Genomic DNA, 24109 nt, shown 5'->3' on the forward strand with positions numbered 1-24109 from the left:
TATATCATAGAAATTTGGCCAACGTTAGTTTTTAATTAGAGATGTCCGATAATATCGCGGCCGATATATGCGTTAAAATGTAGTATCGGAAATTATCGGTATCGTTTTTTTATTATCGGTATCGTTTTTTTTTTTTTTTGTTTTTTTTTTTTTAATTAAATCAACATAAAAAACACAAGATACACTTACAATTAGTGCACCAAGCCAAAAAACCTCCCTCCCCCATTTACACTCATTCACACAAAAGGGTTGTTTCTTTCTGTTATTAATATTCTGCTTCCTACATTATATATCAATATATATCAATACAGTCTGCAAGGGATACAGTCCGTAAGCACACATGATTGTGCGTGCTGCTGCTCCACTAATAGTACTAACCTTTAACAGTTAATTTTACTCATTTTCATTCATTACTAGTTTCTATGTAACTGTTTTTATATTGTTGTACTTTATTTTTTATTCAAGAAAATGTTTTTAATTTATTTATCTTATTTTACTAATTTTTTTAAAAAGTACCTTATCTTCACCATACCTGGTTGTCCAAATTAGGCATAATAATGTGTTAATTCCACGACTGCATATATCGGTTGATATCGGTATCGTTAATTAAAGAGTTGGACAATATCGGAATATCGGCAAAAAGCCATTATCGGACATCCCTATTTTTAATACTAGCATTACAGCAGTGTTTTTCAACCTTTTTTGAGCCAAGGCACATTTTTCATTGAAAAAAATCAGGAGGCACACCACCGTCAGAAATCATAAAAATTTTTAACTCAGTAGCCGATATTGACAATAAAAAGTCGTTGGATACGACTTAAAACCATAACCAACCATGCATCACTACAGCTCTTGTCTCAAAGTAGGTGTACTGTCACGCCCTGCCCCATCACGCCGTGACTTATTTTGAGGTTTTTGGTGTTTTCCTTTGTGTAGTGTTTTACTTCTTGTCTTGCGCTCCTATTTTGGTGGCTTTTCCTGTTTTGTTGGTGTTTTCCTGTTGCAGTTTCATGTCTTCCTTTGAGCGCTATTCCCCGCACCCGCTTTGTTTTAGCAATCAAGAATATTGAAGTTGTTGCTATCCTTCTTTGTGTGGACATTGTTGATTGTCATGTCATGTACAGGTGTACTTTGTGGACGCCGTCTCCGCTCCACACGCTGTAAGTCTTTGCTGTCGTCCAGCATTCTGTTTTTGTTTACTTTGTACCCAGTTCGGTTTTAATTTTGTTCTGCATAGCCATCCCTAAGCTTCAATACATTTTCTTAAGGGCACTCACCATTTGTTTATTTTTGGTTTTAGCACTAGATAACTTTTTTACCTGCACAAACCATCGTAGTCTCACATGACGTGTTCCCGACATCTACAAAGCAATTAGCTACCGGCTGCCACCTACTGATATGGAAGAGTATTACACAGTTACTCTACCGAGCTCTAGACAGCACCGACACTCAACAACGGCACATTATTTGCGGATTATAATTACTGGTTTGCAAAAAATAGGTGAAATTACATAATTTCCCACGGCACACCAGACTGTATCTCACGGCACACTAGTATATCGAGATAATGCATGTTGATGACACATTTTAGATTCCACAGCGACAAGCGAATCAACGCATCTTCAAGGCAATGCAGCATTAAAAATTGATAATTGAAAATTTTGAATTGATTTTTAATGTCATAATAAATAGAGATAGCTATTTGAATGAGAATAGTATTCCAGCACACCTAATTATCAATGTGATCACTCTTGCTGGCAGTTATAATTGGAATCAGCCACCTTGCTGACAACTGTCGAAATAATTTAAAAAAAAATCCTCTCGCCAGTACGCATATAATCCTTGTGATCTGTCCTCTCACCAGTTATTAACAGAAACAGCCACCTTACCTGATAACTACCAAAATAATTCACAAAGTGACTATAAACGATGTACTTGGTCATACATGAACACCACTCAAACTGGACGTATATAACTTACGGGATCGGTCCTCCCGCCAGTTATAAAAGATAACAGCAATTTACGAGTACGCTAAGCAACTCCAAATAACTAAAGGGATCCCAAATAATGCACAAAGTCAAAGCCCGTGGTATGCTTTGTATTGCACAAACAAATGCACTAGCATATAATGTAGACCAGGGGTCACCAACCTTTTTGAAAGCAAGAGCTACTTCTTGGGTACTGATTAATGCGAAGGGCTACCAGTTTGATACACACTTCAATAAATTGCCAGAAATAGCCAATTTGCTCAATTTACCTTTAACTCTATGTTATTATTAATAATTAATGATATTTACACTTAATTGAACGGTTTTAAAGAGGAGAAAACACGAAAAAAATGACAATTAAATTTTGAAACATAGTTTATCTTCAATTTCGACTCTTTAAAATTCAAAATTCAACCGAAAAAAAGAAGAGAAAAACTAGCTAATTCAAATCTTTTTGAAAAAATTAAAAAAAGAATTTATGGAACATCATTAGTAATTTTTCCTGATTAAGATTAATTTTAGAATTTGGATGACATGTTTTAAATAGGTTAAAATCCAATCTGCACTTTGTTAGAATGTATAACAAATTGGACCAAGCTATATTTCTAACAAAGACAAATCGTTATTTCTTCTAGATTTTCCAGAACAAAAATTTTAAAAGAAATTCAAAAGACTTTGAAATAAGATTTAAATTTGATTCTACAGATTTTCTAGATTTGCCAGAATAATTTTTTTGCATTTTAATCATAATAAGTTTGAAGAAATATTTCACAAATATTCTTCGTCGAAAAAACAGAAGCTAAAATGAAGAATTAAATAAAAATGTATTTATTATTCTTTACAATTAAAAACATTTTTTTACTTGAACATTGATTTAAATTGTCAGGAAATAAGAGGAAGGAATTTAAAAGGTAAAAAGGTATATGTGTTTAAAAATCCTAAAATCATTTGTAAGGTTGTATTTTTTCTCTAAAATTGTCTTTCTGAAAGTTATAAGAAGCAAAGTAAAAAAATTAATGAATTTATTTAAACAAGTGAAGACCAAGTCTTTAAAATATTTTCTTGGATTTTCAAATTCTATTTGAGTTTTGTCTCTCTTAGAATTAAAAATGTCGGGCAAAGCGAGACCAGCTTGCTAGTAAATAAATACAATTTAAAAAATAGAGGCAGCTCACTGGTAAGTGCTGCTATTTGAGCTATTTTTAGAACAGGCCAGCGGGCTACTCATCTGGTCCTTACGGGCTACCTGGTGCCCGCGGGCACCGCGTTGGTGACCCCTGATGTAGACTTTTCGTATAATCAATGTGAGGATTCCTCCTGACAGTTATTAATGCCAACCGCCACCTTGCATGATAGAAAGAAATAAAGTTATGTTGCAGCACAGTGCGACTGCGCACAAGTTGTGAAGTGAATACAACTGTAGCTGTTTCCCTGTTAATGCCAGGATCGATTATGCAGCTACTGTACTGGGCTATGCAGGAGTACCTAATGTGAGCGGTGTGATCTTACACTTTCCGTATGGACCGGGTGCGTGGCGAAGAGGAGCGCGGCCAGCAGGGACGTCTTGGGAGCACGGTTCAGGCAGCAGCTGCTCTCGTCCTGAGCTATTCCGCCTAACAGCAGGGCGAACACGTCCACCATGAGGACGGATATGACGGCGTGGAGGAGGATGTTCAGCACGTGGAAGCCAACAGGGTGCAGACCGCCCCCTAATAAGTAGTTCAACCTGCAACAGCACAAGAAGTCGGATGGTTTTCATTTAATAATTCTGTGTTTCATTTATAAAAAAATGCAGTAGTTGCATTTCGATGTGTTAAAAGGGGAACTGCACTTTTTTGGGAATTTGGCCTATCGTTCACAATCATTATGAGAGACAAGAACACACGTTTTTTTTTTTTAGGATTTTAAAGATGAAAAAAAACGCTTGGATGATGTGGCGAATGGGAATCACTACTGTAGCCTTAAAAGCAACTTCCAAACCCTCCATCAACGTTTTATATACACACTGCAAGTCATATACATATATATATAAATACACACGGTAAAAAAAAACTTTTTTATCTATGTGTGTATTCATATAGATACATCCATCCATCCATCCATCCATCCATCCATCCATCCATCCATCCATACATACATACATACATACATACATACATACATACATATATATATATATATATACATACACATACATACATATATATGTATATATATATATATATATATATATATATATATATATATATATATATATATATATATATATATATATATATATATATATATATACATACATATATGTATATATATATATATATATATATATATATATATATATATATATATATATACACACATACACATACACATATATATATATATATTAAGATTAAAGATTAAAGTACCAATGATTGTCACACACACACTAGATGTGGTGAAATTTGTCCTCTGCATTTGACCCATCCCCTTGGGGAGCAGTGGGCAGCAGCGGCGCCGCGCCCGGGAATCATTTTTGGTGATTTAACCCCCAACTCCAACCCTTTGTTGCTGAGTGCCAAGCAGGGAGGGAAACGGGTCCCATTTTTATAGTCTTTGGTATGTGTGTATATATATATATATATATATATATATATATATATATATATATATATATATATATATATATATATATATATATATATATATATATATTAGGGCTGCAACAACTAATCGATTAAATCGATTTAAATCGGTTATAAAAATAGTTGGCGATTAATTTAGTCATCGATTCGTTGGATCTATGCGCATGCGCAGAGGCTACGTTTTTTTTTTTTTTTTTAACCTTTATTTATTAACTGCAACATTTACAAACAGCTGAGAAACAATAATCAAAATAATAGGGGTGTAACGGTACGTGTATTTGTATCGAACCGTTTCGGTACGGGGGTTTCGGTGCGGAGGTGTACCGAACGATTTTCCACACGGACATATTAAGTAGCGTACTGCACGTTGTGTAAACAATACTCAAAATGCCGGGCATTTGAGGCATTTAAGAAACTCCGCCCTGAAAGCTCCGCAAAAGAGGACATGTCCGGTGAAAAGAGGACGTATGGTCAGTCTATCCTAGCCCGTTAGCTGCTAGCATGCTAGCAAAAGAGGACATGTCCGGTGAAACCGATCGCTGCTAGCATGCTAGCAGCTAACGGGCTAGGATAGACTGACCATACGTCCTCTATTCACCGGACATGTCCTCTTTTGCGGAGCTGTCAGGGCGGAGTTTCTTAAATGCCTCAAATGTCCGGCATTTTGAGTTAGGGGTTGCGTGTATTTTCAATGTACGTTCAGGGTTAAGAAGGGGTTAAAAACAAAACAAATTGTGAAGGTGCGCAGCAGCATTGGTGAGGGAGGGGCAGAGACAGAGAGAGAGCGAGAGAGTTGTGATAAACGCGCATGCGTCGTCAGGCTCTGCTTTTTATCAATTTTATCGATCAGATTTAATTTTTTATTATCTATAGCAGGGGTGTCAAAAGTGTGCATTTTTGTAACATTTTCCTTGTTTTATTTGGCAAGTTGAAAGAACATGGCGCCAGTATGCTGTTTTTTCTTCTTCAATAAAATACTGTAAAGGATAGAAATGTAGTTTGTCTCTTTTATCCGATTATTAATCGATCAATCAAAGTAATAATCGACAGATTAATCGATTATCGGATAAATCGTTAGTTGCAGCCCTAATATAAATATATATACTGTATACATATATATATTTGTATGTATATACACAGTAAATATATATAATGTAGTAAGAGACACATTGATAACAATGTGTAATATGTCAAATATTTACTGTATTTTGGTCATTTAAAGCATTGCTGGAACTAATTCCTCTGCATAATTATTTCCGTTTCCATTGCGGCGCACTTCCGACTTCTGGCAACAAATGTGTGTTCCTACTAACATGAGTGTTTTTCTAATCACGGCAGACTTGGCAATAGACAACAAAGACCACTGTTTTTTGACAAATGAGGATTCACAACCTTATCTTTTTTAAGTTGAATATATGGATGATCAACTGCTCCTTCTAGAACCGAGCACGAAGGAAGAGTGAGACGTTGGAGCAAACGGAAGCCGCGAGAGTGAGGTCGGCGTGACTTTGACGCTGTAAATGTGGAACTTGGAGCCAAGCTATGCGAACATAAATGGAGTGCTTACCCAAACTAATCTGGAAACGCCCCCAGCCAGCTGGACAAAACGGACAACAGCCCATTGAGAAAGTCACTTTAATATCGATCATGATCCACACAGCACGTCATGTGTGTTATTACAACTACAGCTGTGTACAAACAAAACATGAAATGTGGGCTAGTACTTTATAGACACTGTAATATGATTGTTCATGTTTTTCAGTCTATACAGATTGGTCCCTATCGCAGTGTTGTGCATTACAAACTCAAACGGGTTTCGTGCTGACATAGAAGCTAGCTTATCTATTTCCGTAGTTAGCTTATGCGGCTAATACCAAAGTACGCTAGAAAAAGACTTCCTCAGTGTTCGCTCTTACAGTGACAATGTCGCTACAGTTTTGGTTATTATACAGGTTACGGTACGTAAATGAAGTATTGTTGGTATTAGCTCCAATTTGCTGCATTGCCAGGCAATAAGAACGAGCCAAAAAAAAACATTTTGTCCTCTTGTCTCCCATAACGATTGTAAACAATAGGCAACATTCCCAAAAAAAAGTGCAGTTCCCCTTCAAAGTGTCTTCTATGTCATCCAATAAGGTTTAGTGAGTACTGACCTAAATGTAAAGACAGTGAGAGGTCTGTAGGATTTATGACTGGAGTTGCTGCTCAGGTTGCTTCCCCAGAAATCATTACTCCAGATGTTGTTCCATGGCGTTGCTGCTCTCAAATCCTGCCACACAAAAACACGCATTTATGTCTGTAATCATACAGTAGTACTAGGGCTGCACGATTGATCGAAATAGAATCAACATCGAGATTTTAATTACAGCGGTACATAACGATGGATGAACGAACGAAAATGCCACGATCACATGATAACAATAAACAAAAAGACAACATCTGACATTTTTCCAACTAGGAAAAATTTAAATTTAGGTAGAATTTGTGCTAACATGAAGGGGGTCCATTTTATTTTGTGTTTGTTTGTTTATTTATTTAGGATAAAAAAGGTTTTTACCTTCAAATTACAGTACAATGGTAAACAATTCTACAATAATGAAAAATAAAAGTTTATATCTTTTTAAATGAATACTTGCACTATTATTTAAACTGTATAGTGTTTATCGATTATTTCTTCGGGTTAAGACAGACCTGGGCATTGTACGGCCCGCGGGCCGCATCCGGCCCTTTGCGCATCCCTGTCCGGCCCGCGTGAGGCCAATCATAAATTACAAAATAAATTTAAAAAAGTATCTATGTCGAGTGTGCAATACAACAGTGCTGCTTTTGTTTTGAAAAGCGTTATTTGTATTACTTCCGTGTGGACGTATGCGCGTGTGCGATTGTGAGTGAATTGAACGGCGCAATTACATATTACAAAATAAAGTTTAAAAAACATCTATGTCGTGCGCGCAATACAACTGTGCTGCTTTTATTTTGAAATGTGTTATTTATGCCGTATGTCCGGAGGGAACCTGTGAGGGAAGGTGCATAGAGACAAGTGATGAGACGCTAAAAAAAGAAAAGTTGATGAGGAATGGCGTGTTTCCAACAAGAGATGGACTGCCAAGTATTTCTTTACATAAATTAATGGTAAAGCTGTGTGCTTAATGTGTGGTACACAGGTTGCTGTGTTTAAATATCATTTTAATCGCCACTACACGAAGAAACACGAGGGAAAATACCGGGATGTGTCTGATGAAGCGCGCGCAAGGGAGGCTGATGCGTTGATGGTAAAACTGCAAACCCAACAAGGACTTTGTGCCATATTTCACACCCCCAGAGATGCAGCCGTCAGGACAAGTTTCGTCATTTCTCACAAAAGCGCCAGAAAAAGTAAGGCGTTTTCTGACGGAGAGTTTATTAAGGAGTGCTTATTGGACTTTGTTGCGCTGATAATGCCCGGAGACAGGACTGTTTTTCGCTAACTTTGGATGAGAGCTCTGATGCAGTCAATTAAAGAGACAACCACAGGTAATGACTTGTTCACAGAGGTAAATGCGTGTTGGGACACGCTGGCAGGTGTGACAATCCAATCCACTTTATTTATATAGCACATTTAAACAACAAAATGTTTCCAAAGTGCTGCACAACAATATTACAAACAATATTCAAATATTATCCTTAGCTCCACCAATGACTGAATAAAAAGAAAAAAACAATTACATATAAAACCAATATAAAAAAACAATATAGAATAGATATGATTAAAAACTATTTTTAACAACAGATGGTTGTCCAAATCTGATGGGGAAAAATGTTGGATAATGCAGGATAAAGTGACCTTAAAAAGCAATCTGCTTTTGTATAAAGTTAAGTTAGGTTAAATGAAATTATTATTATTATTATTAATTATTATCATCATTATTATTTATCTTATGGTATATCAAAAATAATATTGAGCAAAATTTAATTGAAATATTGTCGTGTGGCCCTCCAGCAGTGCTCGGGTTGCTTATGCGGCCCCCGGTGAAAATTAATTGCCCACCCCTGGGTTAAGAGGATAGTTTAGACAAAACCTCTGAGCCAAATATATTTTAAATTAAATGATTGCCTACTGTTTTAATGTTTGGCACCTTGAGACAAGATTGTTGATTGACAGTCTAAAAAGTAAGATGTCTTCCTTTACTCTGTATTTCTGCAGTTTTAGGCATTTTTTTATGTAATAACTTAAAAAATCGCAAATTGAGTCTCAATCGCAATTTTGGAGACAAAAAAACGCAATTACCGTATTTTTCGGAGTATAAGTCGCTCCGGAGTATAAGTCGCACCGGCCGAAAATGCATAATAAAGAAGGAAAAAAACATATATAAGTCGCACTGTAGTATAAGTCGCATTTTTGGGGGAAATGTATTTGATAAAAGCCAACAGCAAGAATAGACATTTGAAAGGCAATTTAAAATAAATCAAGAATAGTGAACAACAGGCTGAATAAGTGTACGTTATATGAGGCATAAATAACCAACTGAGAAGGTGCCTGGTATGTTAACGTAACATATTATGGTAAGAGTCATTCAAATAACTATAACATATAGAACATGCTATACGTTTACCAAACAATCTGTCACTCCTAATCGCTAAATCCCATGAAATCTTATACGTCTAGTCTCTTACGTGAATGAGCTAAATAATATTATTTGATATTTTACGCTAATGTGTTAATCATTTCACACATAAGTCGCTCCTGAGTATAAGCCGCACCCCCGGCCAAACTATGAAAAAAACTGCGACTTGGAGTCCGAAAAATACGGTAGTTTTTTTCTCAAAATCGTGCAACCCTTAGTGGTACCGTGGTTTACGATCCTCAGTCCCCCAAAGACCATGTCGAAGTATTATATCGTTCACAATCATTATGACAGACATGACGGATGGATTTAAAAAAAAAAAAAGCATTCTAAATACTAAAAACATCCATCCATCCATTTTCTACCGCTTATTCCCTTCGGGGTCGCGGCGGGCGCTGGAGCCTATCTCAGCTACAATCGGGCGGAAGGCAGGGTACACCCTGGACAAGTCGCCACCTCATCGCAGGGCCAACACAGATAGACAGACAACATTACATTTGATCAAAAGTCCGCTTACAATGGAGCTTAGGGCAGCCGTTCAATTCTGCCTATAGAGCCCCTAAAAACATCCAAACACCTCCATTAATGTTTTATACACATGATTTAAGTATATATGTAATGTAGTAACGGGCACATTTATAATAACATTTAATATTTACGTATTTTGATCATTTTAAGCATATGCGGCGCATTCATTTCAAAAACGCATCAGGTCTGCTTTTTTTTCTTCATCACTAATTTCTGCTCACTGCAGCCAACAAACATGATAAAACATCACTTACTGTACAATGTTTGCTGTCATTAGGATGCCGACTGCTGATGTGGGAACAAGCGCTTTTCATGTCGCTCTCGCCTGTTCCAGGTCCCGAAATGGTTGTCATTGTGTCCCAACTTGGCGGATTATATTCTCAGCCATCTACTTTCCAGGTGAGATGCATGATTTATGATCTACAATAAATTTACAGGGAGCAGGGAAGCGAGGAAACAGCAGGACACTTGACGATGTAAACATAGGGACACACGGAAGGGATCACGTCGCCGCTATAAAAAGTTTGTGTGTGTTAGCGCTTATAATAACAATATCACTAATACTTGGTTAATATTTAAGTCCCGAAATGTAAATGGAATATTGTTGGCGCCTTTTTAATGGTTATTTATTATATTTTTTGTGCAGAATAATGGAGCTCCCATTGGCTCCACAGTAAGCAGACTTTTATTTAATTGTATTTAATATTTAAAATTAGGGATGTCCGATAATGGCTTTTTGCGATATCCGATATTCCGATATTGTCTAACTCTTTAATTACCGATACCGATATCAACCGATATATGCAGTCGTGGAATAAACACATTATTATGCCTAATTTGGACAACCATGTATGGTGAAGATAAGGTACTTTTTAAAAAATAATAATAAAATAAGATAACTAAATTAAAAACATTTTCTTGAATAAAAAAGAAAGTAAAACAATATAAAAACAGTTACATAGAAACTAGTAATTAATGAAAATGAGTAAAATTAAGTGTTAAAGGTTAGTACTATTATTGGACCAGCAGCACGCACAATCATGTGTGCTTACGGACTGTATCCCTTGCAGACTGTATTGATATATATTGATATATAATGTAGGAACCAGAATATTGATAACAGAAAGAAATGGGGGGAGGGAGGTTTTTTGGGTTGGTGCACTAATTGTAAGTGTATCTTGTGTTTTTTATGTTGATTTAATAAAAAAAAAACAAAAAAAAAACAAAAAAACGATACAGATAATAAAAAAAACGATACCGATAATTTCCGATATTACATTTTAACGCATTTATCGGCCGATAATATCGGATTTAAAATGCTTTTTTTTAAAAAATCCATTCGTCGTCATGTCTTTCATAATGATTGTGAACGATAGGCACAATTCAAAAAAGTGCAATTCCCCTTTAATGCTGCATTGTTAAATTGTATGCTTGATACATGGTTTTATATCTTATTAAACATGTACAAATATAACTTTTGTCAATGCTGGGAACCAATTATCCATGTTTCCTTTATTTCTAACAGGGAAATGTGTTCCTCCATGCTTCGCTCTGTGAGGGTTTTTACCTTGTTGTTGACGATGGCTTCTGAATCGTCAAACACAAACTCCCCGTCGTAGCTGTTGATGAAGCACAGCAGTGCCACCAGGCCCACGGTCACTTTAGCCTGGACCGGACCCAGCCTGGGGAGGGGGGCATCCTGGTCCCAGTGAAGCTCAGACAACGCCATGGTGCAACAGGACCTGTATGGCTTTTTAACATCGTCCAAGTTCCTGAGAAGATAGAGGCACATGGGAGGGGTTAGCAGTCGCACTACGGAGGGAGGGTGCTGTCTCTCAAAATGTGATTTGGAAATCTACTAAATTCTGGATCCGAGCTCACCTACATTGTCTTTTCGAAAGTAAAACAGCTGGTGAGAGGACTTTGTATACATTACACATTGATAGTTAATTGCCTCCTTGCTACAATGAGTTGGAAAATGAGAGGGATCGCCATTACAAGCAAACCTTAAGATTGAGTTGAAGGTAGGAATGGCTGTCTGTCATTTGACGTCTCCCATATTAATGTGTATGAATTAATGTGAAGTGAATTATATTTATATAGCGCTTTTCTCTAGTGACTCAAATAGCTTTACATCATGAAACCCAATATCTAAGTTACATTTAAAGCAGTGTGGGTGGCACTGGGAGCAGGTGGGTAACGTGTCTTGCCCAAGGGCACAACGGCAGTGACTAGGATGGCGGACGCGGGAATCGAACCTGGAACCCTCAAGTTGCTGGCTAAAAATGCAATCAAGCATGTTTGCACTGGCCGGGTTCTTACCTGTCTTCGCGTTGCTTATGCCAGGTTACATCCTTCTCGGGTTATCTCCTTTCCCAGTAAGCTAGGAGTGAAATATAAGCACAACTTTGTACAGAAGGTGAAATAATTGGCATTTCATTGAGAATTGGTGTACTTACGTGCTAGCACGGTGCTATTAGCATGTTTAGCCACAATAGTGGGGCTGCCGTTTAAGCCGTAAACACAGCCAGCGCACATGAAACAGCGATGTCGGTGTTGCGTGGAATATTGTTATAATGTTTTTGGGCCGAAGAAATGGACAGTTTTAATTGCAAAAGGCGAATTCCTGGCCGAGGTCGGATGTAAACAAATGGCCACGCTCCTGCTTGAGCTACTTCCTGCATACGTCATGGTCACGTGTTGCTTTTCAGCCAATAGGTTTGTCGTAACGCTACTTTTTGTTATCATTGAGCTGACGCTTACTATTACATTTAAATGGAAATGCAAATAAAAAATCGCAGCTACAATGAGTAAAATAAAAAAATAAAAGTGAAGTTCATCAAAGGGATTCTAAAACAAAAGTTTCCATATTTTTTATTTTGTGAGTTCTTTGTAATGGCCAGTGGTGTGACGTCAGGGCCAGCAAGGTCTTCTCTGCTGGCCTAACATAACCAGAAATCATCATCATAATTAAAGATAAAAGTAATTTTTAATTTACTTTCCCTAAATATCTAAAAGTATTCATATTCTCTTCATGTCATATCATGCTCCTTCCAGTGCTGTTGTTTTTAGGTTATAGAGCAGTGGTTCTTAACCTGGGTTCGATCGAACCCTAGGGGTTCGGTGAGTCGGTCTCAGGGGTTCGGCGAAGGTCAAGACACACCCGACTCATTGTGTAATTAAAAACTTCTCCCTATCACCGTGTTTATGGATACCCCCAAAAAATGTTCCCTTTAATGTTCCATCTGATTTGCAGGCGTGTAAATGTTAGAATAATTATGTATAAGTTATCACACAACTCTAATGCTTAAAGGCCGTTGCTATAGTTATTATCAATTGTGCTGAAGTTGTGCTTTTCTATCTGTGCAAAGGCACAATTTGCAATCTTGCTTTGAGAGTTTGTTTCCAGACCCTGCCTGCTGACAGCCGAGGACGGACATCGAGTACCTCAACGTAGACAAAAATGAGACAGGGCGAAATCACGAGTGTCAGCACATTTCCATTCTGAATAATCATGTATTGTGTCTACTGGGGCTGCTTGCATTACCCCTCCCTTCAGAAGCAGCCTCAGTGATGTTAACTAGGGACCTCCCGAATAAATAGAGGAGCACGTGGGACTGTACCTTAGAGCGTAGGGGGGAACTGTAACTGAGTGTACAGCCCAATACGTCTCTCCTCATGAGTAAAATTCAACTCTGTCTCTGCTTGATTCCTTCTTCTTGTCTTGTCCAATAGATAGTTTGGTGTTTGAACCCGACAGTCATTTGTTGTGAGTTCATGCACTGTGTTGGTTTTGTTTTTGGAACAAGGTGATGTTCATGCACGGTTCATTTTGTGAACCACTAAAAAAAACATAACTTTGTCTTGAATTCCAAAAAAATATTTATAATAATATTTTTTACTAAAGAAGGGTTCGGTGAATGCACATTTGAAACGGGTGGGGTTCGGTACCTCCAACAAGGTTAAGAACCACTGTTATAGAGTTTTTATCTAGAGATGTCCGATAATGGCTTTTTTGCCGATATCCGATATTCCGATATTGTCCAACTCTTAATTACCGATTCCGATATCAACCGATACCGATATATACAGTCGTGGAATTAACAAATAATTATGCCTAATGTTGTTGTGATGCCCCGCTGGATGCATTAAACAATGTAACTTTACCATGAATTGATTAACGTGGACCCCGACTTAAACAAGTTGAAAAACTTATTCGGGTGTCACCTTTTAGTGGTCAATTGTACAGAATATGTACTGTACTGTGCAATCTACTAATACAAGTTTCAATCAATCAATCAAAAACAGGGTTTTCCAAAATAAGAGAACAACTTCAACTCCAGTTATGCAAAAAAGTGCCAACATGGCACTGCCATATTTATTATTGAAGTCACAAAGTGCATTATTCTTTTTTAACATGCCTCAAAACAGCAGCTTGGAATTTGGGACATGCTCTCCCTGAGATAATCCTGATACCCACTACAACTATGGGAAATACTACACTTTGACTTTCACAAAGTGCATTTTTATTTTTTTTTATTAAACATGCCTCAAAACAACAGGTACAAAAACAATGAAGGCACACAGCTTCAGTCCAGAGTATACTAGATGCCTACGTCCGTGTTTTACCGGAAAAGTACCGCTCCGTACAGCGGCGATTTAAAAAGTCATTAATTTTAGTTCTTGAAACCGATACCGATAATTTCCGATATTACATTTTAAAGCATTTATCGGCCGATAATATCGGACATCTCTAGTTTTATCCAATCAGAATTCAGATAGCTTGTGTTGCCATGCTGTACCAAATCAATAATGCAGGCATCTATGCACTGTAAGTGAACGGGCACATACAGTCGATAGATAATTGCGATAGCCAATCAGATCATGAGTTGTTGTCAGTAAGGCCTTCCAGCTGGCCTAAGGCAGATATATATTGTGATGTTATGAGCTAGGTAACATAAGAACTCCATTACCCAGCATGCCACAGTAGTGAAGCGCATGTGCAGTAGCCCCGTTTAGGTTGTTTAATGTAAACATGCAGCGGGATGTTATTGATGACTTTAAGAACTCAGCCAACGCCTGCATCTTTTATGATTAGACAAGACAACATATATATTTGCAAGGCCATTTTCAAGAAGGATATTTAAAGAGAAACTACATCTTGTGAGACCATGTCGGCCAACCCCGGAAGCTAGCTCAGCTGTCCCGGCGATGAAATGTGAATTAATTCATTTTATTTCTTTATTTTTTCACGTTTAATATGTTTTTTTGCAATTTTAATTTTACAGTACCACATAAGATATGTTTTAATTGCTGATGCGGGTTTATTGATTTTTAAATGCGCCAGAAAATAACCCTTTTTGTACAATGCCCAGTAGTGCGTAAATGTGTTCCTGTATAGTATTTATCCAGCAATGGTCATGTGGTGACATCAATGATGGTACTTTGAGAGGTCATCATTGAAGTCGGACATCACTGAAGGAAACGCACGGCCCGCCACTGGTAATGGCTAAAGCAGTGGTTCTTAACCTTGTTGGAAGTACTGAACCCCACCAGTTTCATATGCGCATTCACCGAACCCTTCTTTAGTGAAATGTTTTATTTTTTTTTCTTAATTTAATCTTAATTTATAAATATTAATCATGAAATGATTTAATATTATATTAAAGAAATTCTAATAAAGATATATGTTACAAACAGAAAGTTACATGAATGTACACAAGATCCCGTGTTTACATCTCATTGTGCAACATGTGAATGTTTTAGTGGGAACTAAATGCGATATCGGAAAGGGGTAAAAATTATTTCCAAAGCAGGACCCCCAACCAGACATACACTACTAGTACACAGCTTGTGAAAAACTATATATGTTTTGTTATTGTCATTGCAAGTGGACCAAAACACTTATATTAGACAATAATACCATTCAAATGACTGCTGTCATTTGATTATAATAATAAAACATCCATCCATCCATCCATTTTCTACCGCTTGTCCCTTTTGGGGTCATTAACTTGGTATTTAGTCAGGTTTGGGACAGGTGTGCTGCTGGTGTGGCCACGGTGTGCACATCTAAGTTCAAGTACCAATGATTGTCACACACACACTAGGTGTGGTGAAATGTGTCCTCTGCATTTGACCCATCCCCTTGTTCACCCCCTGGGAAGTGAGGGGAGCAGTGGTGCCACGCCCGGAAATAATTTTTGGTGATTTAACCCCCAATTCCAACCCCTTGATGCTGAGTGCCAAGCAGGGAGGTAATGGGTCCCATTTTTATAGTCTTTGCTAAGACTCGGCCGGGGTTTGAACTCACATCCTACCGATCTCAGGGCGGGTACTCTAACCACTAGGCCACTGAGTAGGTCCACGTATATGGAAAATTAGAGGGAACATTCTTTGGGGGTATCCATAATACGCCGATAGGGAGAAGTTTTTATTTACACGATGAGTCGGGTGTGTCTTGATCTCCGCCGAACCCCAGAGGCTGACTCACCGAACCCCTAGGGTTCGATCGAACCCAGGTTATGAACCACTGGGCTAAAGGCTTAAAACAGTACAAGTTGAGTGTTCCTTGTTTACTTTTAATGATAACTTTCTTTTCTCTGATCACACTGGGATATCCTCCACAGATTAAAAAAAACAACATTAATAAAATGGTTTGTTTTAGTAAAAAAAAAACTAATTCTACATTTGCAAAACAAACTTGGTGACACATTACACTTCATGTACAACCGTGGTCCCAAAGCATAGACAAATATACTTTAGGTGCCCGTAGAGAACACATCTAGTTTATTATGCACATTTATAAACACAATATATATTTGTCACCATCCCCCTCGGGTGGCGATCCACTGGGTTTTGAGTCAAGATCTATTTCTAACATCTTACGTTATTCCCCATGTGGTATTTTTAAAGTATCCTGCTATATTAACTGCTAATAAACACTTTTTGCTATAGTTGAATCGTTAGGAACTGGTCTTGCCTGCCCCAAAATGTAAGTCTTGTTTATTCGCAGCATCGTCCATTATTACTAACAAACTAATACAACAAAGGTGCTAGCATGGATAATTTGTTATAGGAGCAGTTTTATCAGAATTGCTTTTCATGTTAGCTCTATGTACAATCATTTAATTCCCCCAGAGCTTAAAGGCCTACTGAAAGCCACTACTAGCGACCACGCAGTCTAATAGTTTATATATCAATGATGAAATCTTAACATTGCAACACATGCCAATACGGCCGGGTTAACTTATAAAGTGCAATTTTAACATTCCCGCTAAACTTCCGGTTGAAAACGTCTATATATGATGCAAATGCGCGTGACATCGATGGTTGAAACGGAAGTATTGGTACACCATTGAATCCAATACAAAAAAGCTCTGTTTTCATCTCAAATTTCTACAGTATTCTGGACATCTGTGTTGGTGAATCTTTTGCAATTTGTTTAATGAACAATGAAGACTGCAAAGAAGAAAGTTGTAGGTGGGCTGTAGCAACACAACCAGAAGGACTTTGACTTGGACAGCAGACGCGCTAGCCGACGCTAGCCGCCGACCGCACGGATGATCGGGTGAAGTCCCTCGTCCTTCCGTCGATCGCTGGAACGCAGGTGAGCACGGGTGTTGATGAGCAGATGAGGGCTGGCTGGCGTAGGTGGAGCGCTAATGTTTTTATCATAGCTCTGTGAGGTCCCGTTGCTAAGTTAGCTTCAATGGCGTCGTTAGCAACAGCATTGTTAAGCTTCGCCAAGCTGGGAATGATTAACCGTGTATTTACATGTCCATGGTTTAATAGTATTGTTGATCTTCTGTCTATCCTTCCAGTCAGGGATTTATTGATTTTGTTTCTATCTGCATTTGAGCCCGAGGCTATCACGTTAGCTCAGTAGCTAAAGAGCCTCGCCGATGTATTGTCGTGGAGATAAAAGTCACTGTGAATGTCCATTTCGCGTTCTCGACTCTCATTTTCAAGAGGATATAGTATCCGAGGTGGTTTAAAATACAAATCCGTGATCCACAATAGAAAAAGGAGACAGTGTGGAATCCAATGAGCCAGCTTGTACCTAAGTTACGGTCAGAGCGAAAAAAGATACGTCCTGCACTGCACTGTAGTCCTTCACTCTCACTTTCCTCATCCACAAATCTTTCATCCTCGCTCAAATTAATGGGGTAATCATCGCTTTCTCGGTCCGAATCTCTCTCGCTGCTGGTGTAAACAATGGGGAAATGTGAGGAGTCCTTCCTCCGGTGACGTCACGCTACTTCCGGTATAGGCAAGGCTTTTTTTTATCAGCGACCAAAAGTTGCGAACTTTATCGTCGATGTTCTCTACTAAATCCTTTCAGCAAAAATATGGCAATATCGCGAAATGATCAAGTATGACACATAGAATGGATCTGCTATCCCCGTTTAAATAAGAACATTTCATTTCAGTAGGCCTTAAACTTCTTTTTACACTTGGGAGACTTACACAGGAGTTTCATTCTTAACCAAAAGGGCCAAGAGGAAGATGCCCGTCGCAATTTCTTCAAGTGCGCTCGTTAATGAGCCGTGGAAGTTTACGGCAGTTTACCAGTTGCGGCGTGTGCGAGCGAGAGGAAAGTCCCCTGGCAGCAGAGGAGGAAGATGGAGGCTCGCTGGCAATAATGAGGGCAAACCCAGCAGGCAGGAGCAAGGAAAGCAGCGCTGAAGAGAGCTGCCGTGTGAACGGCACAGGAGATGACATATTATTATTATGAGAATGACAATTACAAAAAAGTGCACCGTAAGCATTTTGCAGTCAAACAAAGCGTTTTAGAACGTAAATAAGTAAAGTCATATTTTTGATAAGCTCATTAAAGTGATCATATGACATCTACCTATTATTTTTCTTCAGAGTTTTTAAACTCCATAGGGGACTTTTATTTCAAAAAGAAAATCCGACATAGATCACATTTATCATGCAGTCAGACTGACTGTAAAATGACAGTACTGTAATGCAATCATCGGTCTGTCCACTCACAGACACGCATACTATAATTAGGGATGATACTCGAAACCGGTTTTCCCGGTTGTTTGATAAGAAAAGAACCGAGTCCTCGGACTCGAATCCCTTTTTGAGAACCGGTACCCGTTATCGAGACCACTATAGTAAAGGAAAAGAGTTGATTCTTTATTCGAATCCCGTCCCGACCAGAAATGCTCCGTGGGACATCACAAGAATTGACGTCACGTAGCTCAGTCATTAGGCGCAGATAGCGAAAGCAGGAAAACAATGGACGGGAAAAAGCGCTCCAAGGTGTAATAAAGTTCAAAACAAAAGCTTTCATCCATCGAATAACTTTACTGAGAAATTTTAGCAGGGTAAAACACATGACGAACACTTTTACGACCAACCGGAAACATAGCAACCAGGCTAGCACCGCACCTCCTTTACGGCAGCTGTCGCAACCTTCTTAAAGCAACCGCAGCACATACATATATATACAACACATCTCCCTTTTTGAACTTTTGTTTTTCTTTCCTTGTAAACAAAACAAAATCACACTGTAGATGTGTTGTCTGTCTAATTATAAATAATGCAGACGAGGCGTGTTGGCTGAGTTCTTGATGTTTACTTTCACGGCGTGGCAACATGCAACACTTTTCGGGGCTACCGCGCATGCTCGTAACTCCCGTTGCATGCTGGGTAGTGTAGTTGTTATATTCTCTCGCTCATAACATTTTTCCCCCTATAAAGAAATAATGTTAACTCAATAAAGTGTATTTCTTTTTTTAGCTTTAACTTTTCATTTTTTAGCATTGTAACCACATTTGCAAAGAACTTTTCTCTTCATAGAATTTTCTTTCAATAAAGAAATAAAGTGCAAAAATGTCAAAACATCATAACAAACAGTTATGTCAAATAGCAGCAGAAGTGCAGTTTTTAGAGAGCTGTATTATTTTCAGTTTTGTGCCCAAGGGACTGATTTTATTTAACACTATATTATTATTTATACACCTATAGTGATCACAGAGACAGCTTGTTTTTGTGTTACTGTATATATTTGTTTCTCTGAAAAATCCCACTTAATATACTTTGGGTAACAACAGTCAATATTTATTTATTTTATTTTATTTTTTTAGGTGGGTAACAGTCAATATTTATTTATTTATTAGATTTTATTTTTTTATTATATAATAAAAGTGAGCTTTTGTTAAACCAAATATTGTGTGTTTTTTTCCATATACAACAACCTATCTGGACTCGATAAGAGAATCGATAAGGAATCGGTTCGATAAGAGGATTCGATAATAGGCTCGAACTCGATAATTCCTTATCAAACATCATCCCTAACTATAACATCATCATGTCTGTCCGTTCACACTCACACAAAATGCAATCATCTGTCTACTCATGTCTTCTGTCTAAGCCAGGGGTCGGCAATCCAAAATGTTGAAAGAGCCTTATTGGACCAAAAATACAACAAAAAAAAATCTGTCCGGAGTCGCAAAAAATTAAAAGCCTTATATAAGTGTTATAATGAAGGCAACACATGATGTAAGTGTATATATTAGCTATAATAGCCTACTATCAAATGCTGTCGTAAATCTTCGTTGACAGAAATTTTGGAAATATTTATTCTACACATTAGAAAACATTATTAAATCAGAGCTACTCAGAAGGTGAGATAACTCCTGCAAATCACTGGCTTTTGATGGCCAAAGTATAGATGTGTGTGTCCAAGTTAAAGGAAACGGCAGGCTGTCTTCTTTTAATGGATTTATAACAATCTTTGCCAAGCCAGGTAATGTTTGCTGTGGTCTGGAACAACATGACATACAAACAACTATCAGAAATGCAGCCAATATTACATACAGGTAATGTGTCATGAAACATGCAAATATAAATTATATACAAAGAGGACATAAGTAAAGGATATTAAATGAGGTCAAATATTGTTGCGAAATGAGCAAGCCTACAAATGAGCCATAATGATGCAATATGTACATACAGCTAGCCTAAATAGCATGTTAGCATATATTAGCTTGCAGTCATGCACTGACCAACTATGTCTGAATAGCACTCCAACAAGTCATGAACATCAACAAAGCGCACTTTTGTGCATTCACGCACAGTATAAAATATTTGGTGGACAAAATGAGACAAAGAAGAAGTGGAAGATTTTACATGTAAACAAACTGTTGCGTCACAGTAGTAGTAGTAGTAACCCTAACCCTAACCCTATGGTGTGTTCAAGAACCGCCAAAATTAGTAGGACAAAACGATGTGTAAATATTAGCTATAATAGCCTACTATCAAATGCTGACGCAAATCTTCGTTGACAGAAATGTTGAAATTTTTATTTTACACATTTTGACAACATTAGAAAACATTAGTAAATCAGAGCTACTCAGAAGGTGAGATAACTCCTGCAAATCACTGGCTTTTATTGGCTAAAGGATGATGTGTGTGTCCAAGTTACAGGAAACTGCAAGCTGTTTTCTTTTAATAGATTTATTACAATCTTTGCCAAGCCAGGAAATGTTTGCTGTGGTCTGGAACAACATGGCACACAAACAACTATCAGAAATGCAGCCAATATTACATACAGGTAATGTGTCACGAGGCATGCAAATATAAATTATATACAAAGAGGACATAAGTAAAGGATATTAAATGAGGTCAAATAAACCTACAAATGAGGCATAATGATGCAATATGTACATACAGCTAGCCTAAATAGCATGTTAGCATCGATTAGCTTGCAGACATGCACTGACCAAATATGTCTGAATAGCACTCCAACAAGTCATGAACATCAACAAAGCGCACTTTTGTGCATTCACGCACAGTATAAAATATTTGGTGGACAAAATGAGACAAAGAAGAAGTGGAAGATTTTACATGTAAACAAACTGTTGCGTCACAGTAGTAGTAGTAACCTTAACCCTAACCCTATGGTGTGTTCAAGAACCGCCAAAATTAGTAGGACAAAACGATGTTCACCAAGTACTGTCATCAGTGAAGCATACACACAAACATATTCAACAGTGGTAGTTCTAACAATTGGGAAGGTTTGTGTCATGTTTGTCCTCAAACAAAAAACATACTAAAACAGAACGATTATTCCCCCCCCCCCCCATCTTTTTCCATTTTCAATCCTTTTTTAAAAATGTTCCAGGGAGCCACTATGGCAGCACTAAAGAGCCACGGGTTGCTGACCCCCGGTCTAAGCCCTCATGTACACCCATACCCCTCATATACATTTGATGAAAACACATTTGCCCATCCATTCACATACTGTATACACATAATGCAATTATCTGTCTGTCCACTCCCATACACAGATACTTCAATCATCGGTCTGTCCACTCACAAACACTCAATGTCAACAGTTGTCCATTCATTCAAAAACACACATAATGCAATCAGCTGTGTGTCTATTCACACATAATCCGAATACACCAAATAGTTTATTCAAACCTGTCCATTCAGTATTGTTGGACTAATTATGTATATATTATCACACAACTCTTATGCTTAAAGGCCTATGAAAGCCACTACTAGCGACCACGCAGTCTGATAGTTTATATATCAATGATGAAATCTTAACATTGCAACACATGCCAATACGGCCGGGTTAACTTATAAAGTGACATTTTAAAATTCCCGCCACACTTCCGGTTGAAAAACTCCTTTGGATATGATTTATGCGCGTGAGGTCACAAAATCCACGGAAGTGGTTGGACCCCATCTGACCCGATATAAAAACCTCTTGTTTTCTTCGACAAAATTCCACAGTATTCTGGACATCTGTGTTGGTGAATCTTTTGCAATTTGTTTAATGAACAATGGAGGCTGCAAAGAAGAACGTTGTAGGTGGGATCGATCGGTGTATTAGCGGCTAAGTACAATACTTACAGCAACACAACAAGGACTACTTACTACGCCTAGCCCAGGGGTCGGCAACCCAAAATGTTGAAAGAGCCACATTGGACCAAAAATACAAAAACAAATCTGTCTGGAGCCGCAACAAATTAGAAGCCATAATACAAACAGATAGTGTGTCATGAGATATACATTGAATTAAGATGACTTAAAGGAAACTAAATGAGCTCAAATATAGCTACAAATGAGGCATAATGATGCAATATGTACATATAGCTAGCCTAAATAGCATGTTAGCATCGATTAGCTTGCAGTCATGCAGTGACCAAATATGTCTGATTAGCACTCCACACAAGTCAATAACATCAACAAAACTCACCTTTGTGTATTCACGCACAACGTTAAAAGTTTGGCGGACAAAATGAGACAGAAAAAGAAGTGGCATAAAACACGTCCTAGAAAGTCGGAGAAAGTTATACATTGTAAACAAACTAAGGTGAGTTCAAGGACCGCCAAAATTAGTAGGACAAAACGGCGCTCGCCAAATACTCGAATCAGTGAAGCATGTTTAATACAAACAGTGTGCTTTATAACAATTAGGGAGGTTTGTGTCATGTTTGTCCTCCTACAGTAACCATATTAAAACAAAAAATATATATTTTTTCCCCTCATCTTTTTCCATTTTTCATACATTTTTGAAAAAGCTTCAGAGAGCCACTAGGGCGGCGCTAAAGAGCCGCATGCGGCTCTAGAGCCGCGGGTTGCCGACCCCTGGCCTAGCCGATGCTTGCCGCCAAACCCACGGATGAAGTCCTTCGTCGCGCCGTTGATCGCTGGAACGCAGGTGAGCACGGGTGTTGATGGGAAGATGAGGGCTGGCTGGCGTAGGTGGAGCGCTAATGTTTTTATCATAGTTCTGTGAGGTCCGGTTGCTAAGTTGCTAAATTAGCCTTAGCGTCGTTAGCAACAGCATTGTTAAGCCTTACCAGGCTGAGAATTTTTAACCGCGTAGTTACATGTACATGGTTTAATAGTATTGTTGATCTTCTGTCTATCCTTCCAGTCAGGGGTTTATTTATTTTGTTTCTATCTTCATTTGAGAACGATGCTATCACGTTAGCTCAGTAGCTAAGTGTGTCACCGATGTATTGTCGTGGAGATAAAAGGCACTGTGAATGTCCATTTCGCGTGCTCGACTCTCATTTTCAAGAGGATATAGTATCCGAGTTGGTTTAAAATACAAATCCGTGATCCACAATAGAAAAAGGAGAGAGTGTGGAATCCAATGAGCCAGCTTGTACCTAAGTTACGGTCAGAGCGAAAAAAGATACGTCCATCACTGCCTCTCTAGTCCTTCACTGTAACGTTCCTCATCTACGAATCTTTCATCCTCGCTCAAATTAATGGGGTAATCGTCGCTTTGTCGCTCCGAATCTCTCTCGCTCCATTGTAAACAACGGGGAATTGTGAGGAATACTAGCTCCTGTGACGTCACGCTACTTCCGGTACAGGCAAG

General features: G+C 38.1%; 2 protein-coding genes across 11 annotated transcripts in view; both read right to left on the minus strand.

Moving 5' to 3' along the window:
• nalcn (sodium leak channel, non-selective) overlaps positions 1–24109 on the minus strand; it is a 453873-nt gene that overhangs the window by 146151 nt on the left and 283613 nt on the right. The gene's annotated exons all lie outside the window — the stretch shown is intronic.
• The window catches only part of LOC133658130 (protein O-mannosyl-transferase TMTC4-like), a 68512-nt gene that overhangs the window by 38555 nt on the left and 5848 nt on the right, over positions 1–24109 (minus strand). For 5 of the 7 annotated variants that reach the window (XM_062059774.1, XM_062059773.1, XM_062059772.1 and 2 more), the window contains exons 4-7: positions 12067–12127; positions 11312–11516; positions 6766–6881; positions 3498–3714 (exon numbers count right to left, since the gene is read on the minus strand). In XM_062059774.1, coding sequence (XP_061915758.1) covers positions 3498–3714; positions 6766–6881; positions 11312–11473 — 495 coding nt within the window. In that variant the 5' untranslated portion in view covers positions 11474–11516; positions 12067–12127. Of the gene's footprint in view, positions 1–3497; positions 3715–6765; positions 6882–11311; positions 11517–12066; positions 12128–12203; positions 12418–24109 lie in introns of those variants that run through there. The other 2 variants (XM_062059771.1, XM_062059775.1) reach the window with 2 other exon arrangements.

Source organism: Entelurus aequoreus, linkage group LG10, assembly GCF_033978785.1.
Source record: "Entelurus aequoreus isolate RoL-2023_Sb linkage group LG10, RoL_Eaeq_v1.1, whole genome shotgun sequence".
In the NCBI taxonomy this organism is placed as follows: Eukaryota; Metazoa; Chordata; class Actinopteri; order Syngnathiformes; family Syngnathidae; genus Entelurus; species Entelurus aequoreus.